An 8,715-nucleotide genomic window follows, 5' to 3' on the forward strand; every position below is an offset into this window, starting at 1 on the left:
CAACCCTGCCACTGTCTGGAGGGGGAGTGGGGGGGTGGGGGTGGGGGGTGGCGTGTGTGATTGCTGATAAACCAACTTTGATTTGGTACCAGAAAACTAAAACCTCTGAGATGTGTTTTCATTCGGTGATGTCAGGAGGAAACACTAGCCGAAACAGTGAGAGTTATTAATATTCAGAGAAACCACACAGTGTGGCTAACATGCTGAAGCAGTACACTTCCAGCAAGGAGCCATGGCTAGTTTGCAGGGACTGTCAGAAAAAACACACAGCATCCTCCTTCTCCGCCCCCCACCCCACACTCCTGAGATGGTTTACTGGCCAAGCAACAATGTCAGCCCAACCAGCATTTTTCAACTGGGCATTATTTACCAGAAGTTAGGTGAGGACAAACTGGGCAGGATATGATACAGGAGGTTCTCGGCAGCACGGGTCAGATTTCTAGCAGAAAAGCAGGTTTCAGATAAGGCAGAACCACAGTAGGGCAGACTTCAGACTGAGGTCTTGAGTCTACGACACACCCAGCTCAAGGGCTACTTTTGGGTACTCCAAAGTAATTTCGTGACAAAGTTTTAACCTAAGAATTGTATCACAGAGATCCTATGATCTGCACCACAATTAAATTTCATTGCAATCAAAAGCAACTGGTCAATGATCCCAGCCAGGGAGAGAGCCTAAGGAGACATCATAACTAAATGGTCTCTGAGGTCCTGGATGGGACCCTGGAACAGAAAAGGGTATCAGGAAAAAACTAAAGAAATAAAGCATAGATTTGGGTTAATAACAACATCTAAATATTGGTTCATTGGGCCGGCCTGGTGGCGCACTGCTACAGTGCGCTGCTTGGGAGCGTGGCGGCGCTCCCGCCTAGGGTTCGGATCCCACATACAGACCGGTTCCCGCTCACTGGCTGAGCGAGGTGAGGGCGCAGCGCCGAGGGTTGCGATCCCGTTGCCGGTCCCGGTCCTGTACGGGCGCAACACTGAGGGTTGCGATCCGTTGCCGGACATGAAAAAAGACAAAAAGGGAAAAATAAATAAATAAATAAAAATAAATAAATAAATATTGGTTCATTAATTGTAACAAAAGCTCCATTCCTAAGATGTTAATAATAAGGGAAGCTATGTGCAGGTATATGGGAACTTTTTGTACTGCCTTTGCAATTGTTCAGTAAATTTAAAAATTTCTTTAAAAAAAGTGTGTGCACATATGTGCATGTGTATTTATTTTTTGGTGGCTGGCCAGTATAGGGATCAAACCCTTGACCATGGTGTTATCAGTACCACGCTCTAACCAACTGAGCTAATGGGCCAGCCTGTGTGTGTGGCTTTTAGTGATGGATGAAAGCAAGAACTTACATTTCTCCTCCCAGCAACAATGACTGGATGCCTACCGTGTGCCCGGCACTATGTAAAAGTGATTTACACACATCTTCATTCATTTCTCACACCAGTGCTACTAGCTGGGTATGATCTGCATTATGTAGATAAGGAAACTGAAGAACAGAGGTTACATAACTTGCTCATAGTCACACAGCAAGTTTAGCAACAGATGAAGGGCTCAAATTCAGGTCTACAGGGCTGCAAAGTCCCACTAAAGCTCAGCAATATTGCCCGAAAAACCCCACACTGTGAACATAAACCAGCTTGAAACAAGCTTCATCCAGACAACAAACCCAGATCAATAATAAAAACAATGCACACTTTCCAATTTGCCTCACCTTTAAAAGAAAACGCTAGTTTTAAAACACAGCAAATCCAAAACACTGACGACAACCCTAAATGCTGGCGAGGACGTAGAGCAACAGAAGCCCGCATGCACTGCTGGTGGGAACGCAAATGATGCAGCCTCTTTGGAAGACAGCCTGGCAGTTTCTTACGAGGCTCACCATAGGCCTATCATATGCTCCAGCAATGGCGCTCCTAGGCATTTACTCCAATGAGCTGAAAACTATGTCTACACAAAACCTGTACGTGGACATTTACAGCAGCTCTATTCATACTTGTCAAAGATTGGAATCAAACAAGATGTCCTTCAATGAGTGAACTGGATAAACACACTATGGTACATCCATACAATGGAACATTATTCAGCAATAAAAAAAAAGCTATTAAGCTGCAAAAAAGACACAGAGGAACCTTAAACGCACAGTATGTGAAAGAATCCAGCCTGAAAAAACTACATAATGTACGATAGCCTGGAAAAGGCAAAATTATGGAGCCAGTAAAAAGATCAGTGATTGCCAGGAGTTAGGGGGGCTGGAGGAATGAATAAGGGGACCACGGAAGAATTTGAGGGCAGTGAAACTATTCTGTACGATACTGTAATGGTGGATGCATGTTGTTATGCATTGGGTAAAACCCATGAAATGTACATCACAAAGAAGCGTGACCTCTAATGTAAACTATGGACTTTAGTTAATGAGTGCATCAATGTTGGCTCATCAGTTATAGCAAATGTATCACACTTATAAAAGATATTAATAACCGGGGAAACTGGGAGGGTGGGATTTGAGTGTGGAGTATATGGACACTGTATTTTCTGCTCAACTCTTCCATAAACCTAAAACTGCTCTAAAAAATAAAGTCTACTAAAAAAAAATAGTAATACAGCACATAAAGAAAATTTATTACTGGCAGAATATCAATAATCCAGGCAAAACTCTCCAGCAATGTCAGAACATAATCTGACCTCCTCAATACTTACAATCTAAAGAAAAACCAGGCATGGGTAATAAGCAGAGCAGAAACCCAACGTTCAATACAATTACAACAAAAAATCATTCCATACAGAAACACATAAGAACTCTAATCCAGGAGGCTGCTCCCTTGCAGTGTCTCGCCAAAAGTTATGAAGCAGAAGTTTAGTGAATGCCTGAAAGTCGTTCCCAATCTTAATTTTTAAATTTCAACAAGGTATTCTGAAAATGTCTCAATGTCTCTGAGTGAAGGAGACATTGTCTACTAAGAAGGTAGTATCTTTCATATCTAAGGAAAATGGACCTTAAATGTTTGAGTGGTGTCCAAAGCAGGAAGAAAGCTGAATCTTTGAGGGGCCACTTGTGCCTGCCGTCAGAAAATGCCGTTTGATTACAAGCTGGATAAGGAAGTTTATAAAGACGATGTGGAGCTGTGATGTCATTCCTTTTTTACGCAGTCTGTTTTCCTGCCCATGACGACACTTAAATCACCCTGGGCAATGACTGAGATTCGAATTTTGCATCGTAAAACAGGGCAGTAATGGAAAAAGTATCATTGCTCGTAAAATTCGGAAAATGCAACATGAGATTTCTGTGTGCTTTAGAGAGAGACAGAATTAACACACACAAACCAAAAAGGAAAAAAGAACACAGCATCTGCTTTTCATCAGCAAACACAGTCAAAGCAAGGGGTGGTGGAGGATGTGTTAACTGAAGGATCCCAGCATTTAAAAATTCCTACATCCAGACTCCTTGGTCAACCATAGCGAAGCTCTCTGAGGAACTTTTGAGAATGCATTGAACGATGTCCATGAAATCCACATGGTTATAAGAACCTAAATTGTTTCAGAATTTCAGTTGTTTTAAAGGACGGTTCTGACATTATCTAGGGAATATTCCTGTGTAAGTCTTCTACTTCCAGCTCCCACATGCTTTCATGGATGGGATTATCAGAAAGATCTGTCATCTTCACAGCCTGTAGGCAGGGCTCAGGGCTGCAGGCCTGAACCACTCCCATTACCATCACATATGTCCCTAGAAAAGAAAGAAAAGCCTGTTGTAATGTTCATGGTCATGATGTTCATGGTCATGATGCTCATGTTAAAAAGTGCGAGGGGTGGAGAGCAGAGACCCGGTCCTTCCCAGAGTTTAACTTATCAGAGAGAGGGAAATTGAAGAAAGAAAAACATTCAGATTGTAAATATTAAAATGCAAGGCACTCAGGGACCAGAATATATACATATTGCAACAATTTATGTTTTTGGTGGCTGGCTTGTACAGGGATTGAACCTTGACCTTGGTGTGATCAAGCGCAACACTCTAACCAAGTGAGCTGATCTGCCAGCCCCAACTAGTTCAACATTTAACCTGAAGGATGATGACATCTTTATCTTCTCTGATTTCTGGTTTTAATATATTCAACAAAATCATCATGCACAATGTAGTCATGCCCAAAGAATGGAAGAAATGCACATCAGGGTATGAGTTAAAACGAGACAGATTGTTCTAAGGCAGGGGCAGAAAACCTAAGCTTTTCTCTAATCTTTATTCATTGCTCCATGCCAGAGAATGTGACTGGTCTCTGTGCACAGGACAGGTCCTCTTTCCGTAAAGACACTCCCTGACAGCCCCAAAGCAAATCCAATTTTCACTCGATGTTGCTAAAACAGCTGGACAGGCAGCAGCAGCACCCCCACTGCCTCATGCTGCCCCATGGTTCCAACCACCGGGACCATTTCCTACCACCTCCCAGCTTTATCCCGACCACTGCTGGGCACACACAAGCAAATCAACGAAAGGGCAGGCTGCCATCAAGATGATCTAAAATGACATATTAACCATGACTCTCTTCCCATTCCCTTGAGGAAGTGACTCTCCTTCAAAGCAAAACTTGGCCAGTCTTAACCACACAAAACTTCACTGTGTAAAAAAAAAAAAACCCAAACACAGCAGGAAGCACAGGCACACTGCCAGCCCCCACTGCATGCCCCTGCCAGGCTGCTTTAATTGCACTGCTTCCAATGTCAGGGCTTTGACCGAAGGAAGCCGGCAAGCTGTGTCTGACCTTCTGGTATTCAACCCCTGGCAGGATGTACTTAGGATTCTCTGAACCCATCTCCAGGTCTACCTGGGTCCCTCAGTGACCGAGGCTTGTTCTAAAAATGCACTTGCCATACCTTCTGAATGGCCCTAAAGTGCTGGTAGACATGGAACCCTCGGGAGCAGAGGGACTGAAGACCTGGGAAAGGAAGAACAGACCCAGGGAGATCCCAACCAGGAAAGGTGAACAGGAGATCTACTGGGACGGCATCCACAACTAACGGATGAGCTCAAGGGCATGAGATGAGCCACACTGGTGACTAGTCCTGTTCATGCTACCCACACCTTCTCCCTGCAGAAAGCAGCTCTCCACGCTGTCTCCCCTTGTCCTTCCCCCCACAACCCCTCCCTTTGGTCAAGCCTTGACCACGTCAATGGCTCCAGCTGGTGATCTTCAGCTTCTTTGTCTTTGTAGCCACCCCTGCTGTCATGCGGCTGCAGTCATCGTTCTCAAACGCAGCTCCTGCCTCTAGAACCTCGCTGGTCCCAGTGCAGTCTAGGTGATCATTTCTCATTTCCCCCTGTAGACTGGGAGCAACTTGGGGACAGGGAGAGGTTCTGACGCAACTGCATCTGCAGCATGTGAGGTTCATGGAAACAAACTGCTGGATGTTCCAGAGAAGCAAGCAACAGAGGAACTGCACCGATGCGGGGAGTACGGCTCAAGGCCACCTACAGCAGGCATGTCCTTCCNTTCATGCTACCCACACCTTCTCCCTGCAGAAAGCAGCTCTCCACGCTGTCTCCCCTTGTCCTTCCCCCCACAACCCCTCCCTTTGGTCAAGCCTTGACCACGTCAATGGCTCCAGCTGGTGATCTTCAGCTTCTTTGTCTTTGTAGCCACCCCTGCTGTCATGCGGCTGCAGTCATCGTTCTCAAACGCAGCTCCTGCCTCCAGAACCTCGCTGGTCCCAGTGCAGTCTAGGTGATCATTTCTCATTTCCCCCTGTAGACTGGGAGCAACTGGGGGACAGGGAGAGGTTCTGACGCAACTGCATCTGCAGCATGTGAGGTTCATGGAAACAAACTGCTGGATGTTCCAGAGAAGCAAGCAACAGAGGAACTGCACCGATGCGGGGAGTACGGCTCAAGGCCACCTACAGCAGGCATGTCCTTCCACAGACTGCGGCTGAGGCCGTCAGGATGGGACCCTCCCCAAAGGCACTGGGCTCTCCCACCTCCAAGGCTTTGCACATACTGCTCCATGGAGCAGGACAATCTCCCAGCAACAGCTAATTCACTGGGCACTTTCATGGTGCAGGGACTTTTCTAAGCACGTCACAAACATCAACCCTGCAATTCTCACAACTGTACAAGGCAGGTACAAGGAGCACCCCCATTTAAAAAAAAAAAAAAAAGGGCTGGCTGATTAGTTCAGTGGTTAGAGCGTGATGCTGATAATGCTGATAACACCAAGTCTAGGGTTTGATCCCTGTACTGGCCAGCCACTAAAAAAAAAAAAAAAAAAGAATGTCCCTTCTCTGTGCCATGGCACCCTCTGCTCATGCCTACAATATTTGTATTTTATTTGATTGCTTACTTCCCTGGCTCCCTATCTGAAGTCAGTGACTGAGTTTTGACAAGCTAGAATTAGCATTAATTCGTAAGAGGAAATGACATGGCCCCTGCCGGTAGGCATTCAAACCAGTGGGTAAGTCAGACAGGTGCCAGGCTTATGCTAGGGCTGGGACCAAACTTGGGAGACTGCCCACACCTGCCCTTAAGGGGCTTTGCCTGGAGACCAAGACATCAAGCAGCATGGGCTAAGGGTCGGCAAACTTTTTCTGTAAAAGGCCAGAAGTAAATATTTAGACTTTGTGGGTCATAGGGTCTCTGTTGCAACTACTCAACCCTGTGGATATAGGGGACAGCAGCCCCAGTTGTTTATGTAAATTATGACTATGTTCCAATAAAACTACATATAGACACTAACATTTGAATTTCATATACTTTTTACATGTCATGATTTTTTTCAATCACTCATGAATGTAAAAACCATTGTAGTTCGCAGGCCACGTGAAAAGAGGCAGGAGCCTGTAGTCTGCCAATCCTGTGCTAGACTAAAGCTGGAGCCAAGGGCAGAAAGAGAGAAGAGGCTGAAGAACAGGGCAAGGGGTAGGTGGGGTGGGAAGGGAACAGGATCATGTTACAGTAAATAACAAGAGTCACAATGTTTTGAACTCTCACTACAAGCCAGGCCATTATTCACTCACTTAATCCATACAACAGGCAGGAAATATTAGCCCCTTTTTACAGACGGAGTATGTAGTGGATTAAATTATGTCCCCCAAAACTCATTGAAGCTTGAATTGTGTCCCCCAAGTTCTATGTATTAGAAACTTAGCCCAACTGTGACTGTTAAGAGGGTGGAAATCCTATTATGGTAATTGAAGGGTGGGGCCTTGAAGAGGTGATTGGATTGTAGGACCGTGCAGTAGTGAATGGATTAAAAATGGTGGTTAGGGGTGTGGTTCTGAGGACTTTAAAAGAAGAGGAGAGTCTTTCTCTCTGCTCTCTCTGCTTCTACTAAGTTGCAATGTGAGACCCCTGGGTCACTGTCACCACCACCAGATGGACTTCAGACTTCCCAGCCTCAGATACTATAAGCAATAAATTTCGTTTTTCTTTATAAATCACCCAATCTCAGGTATTCTGTTATAGCAACACGAAATGGACTAATATACAGTACAAGGCAAGAAAAGTTAAGAAAAGTGCTCCAGGCAGCTCAGCAGGGAAGGGGTGAAGTCAGGAATTCAACAAGTCTGAATCCAAAGCAGCCCAGGCCAGACCACCAAACTATCCTGCCTCTAGTTAGAATCCAAGATTCTCTGACCAGGAAGAGCCCTTAGGGATGAAGTGACCTTGGCCTGATTTCACAAGGGGAGGGAGGCGAGGAGATGGAAGACCCACTGACCTTCTCAACTTAGACCTCACATCCTCCAGAAGCCTCCCTGGGCCACCCCTGTAGCACGCTGTCTATACCCCTGGTGGGTCTTGTCTACTGAAATCTCGGCTGCAGCCCAGAACCTCACATGGGGCCTGGTGTATAGCACATGCTCAGTTAACATCCCAGGGAATGAGTGAGATGAGATCTTGGGTGCCCAATTCCTGTCACTCAAAACAACTAGTTCTTGGAGCAACTATGTGTCAGGCACTGGGCTAGATGCTGAGGATACAGTTAGAACCACACAGACCCCACCCTCCTATAGCTCAGAGTCTGCCCCAGCAGGATGTTCACAAAGTGAGGCCCCAGACCAGCAGCACCAGCAGCACCTGGGCGCTGGTTAGAAATGCAAATTCTCAGCCCCACCTCGACCTTGTGACTCAGAAACCCTGAGGTTGAGCCCAGCAATCTGACCTTTAACAAGCTCTCCAGGTGAGTCTGATGCACTCTCAAGTATGAGCACCAGTGGTTTAAGAGAGGCAGACATTAGTCAACTACAGCCTAAGACAACAGGTCCACAAAGGAGAAGTACAGTAGGGCTTCCCCGAGGAAGGCACACTTGTGAGAGGGCTTGTGACACATGCCACGGGTCACTCCCCGGGAGATTCCAACTAGGAGGGCTGGGGGAGTCTCAGCAACCTGTATTTTTTAAAGCTGGTTGCAGGTGATGTTTATCTTCACAACTGTTTGGGAGACTGGAGTTGGGACGGGAGGAAGGGTATCTAGCGGGGGACCGGCCAGAGCAAAGGTCCGGGGGTGGGACATTCACGACCCCGCCAGGGCGATACCAAGAGTGTCAAGGCCGGGTCCGAATCTGGCCTCGGCAACTTCCCGGCGGACAGGAGGAAAGAAGGGCGCCCTGCGAGGCCGCGGCATTACCTGGGGCGAGACAGGGCCGCCCGCGCGGCACCCGCTCCAGGCCGCGCACCGAGAAGGCCCCGCTCGGGTCCCGCAGCCGCGCCTCGCCGCCGCCCG

At 46.8% G+C, this 8,715-nt stretch overlaps 1 protein-coding gene across 1 annotated transcript in view; it reads right to left on the minus strand.

The window, feature by feature from the left end:
• Positions 1-2,605: 2,605 nt before the first annotated feature.
• RMI2 (RecQ mediated genome instability 2) overlaps positions 2,606-8,715 on the minus strand; it is a 7,245-nt gene continuing 1,135 nt past the window's right edge. The window contains exons 2-3 of the mRNA XM_008593803.1: positions 8,620-8,714; positions 2,606-3,731 (exon numbers count right to left, since the gene is read on the minus strand). Of these exons, the coding sequence (XP_008592025.1) occupies positions 3,583-3,731; positions 8,620-8,714 (244 nt within the window). The 3' untranslated portion in view covers positions 2,606-3,582. The remainder of the gene's footprint in view (positions 3,732-8,619; position 8,715) is intronic.

This window comes from Galeopterus variegatus, unplaced genomic scaffold (assembly GCF_000696425.1).
Source record: "Galeopterus variegatus unplaced genomic scaffold, G_variegatus-3.0.2 Scaffold161, whole genome shotgun sequence".
In the NCBI taxonomy this organism is placed as follows: domain Eukaryota; kingdom Metazoa; phylum Chordata; class Mammalia; order Dermoptera; family Cynocephalidae; genus Galeopterus; species Galeopterus variegatus.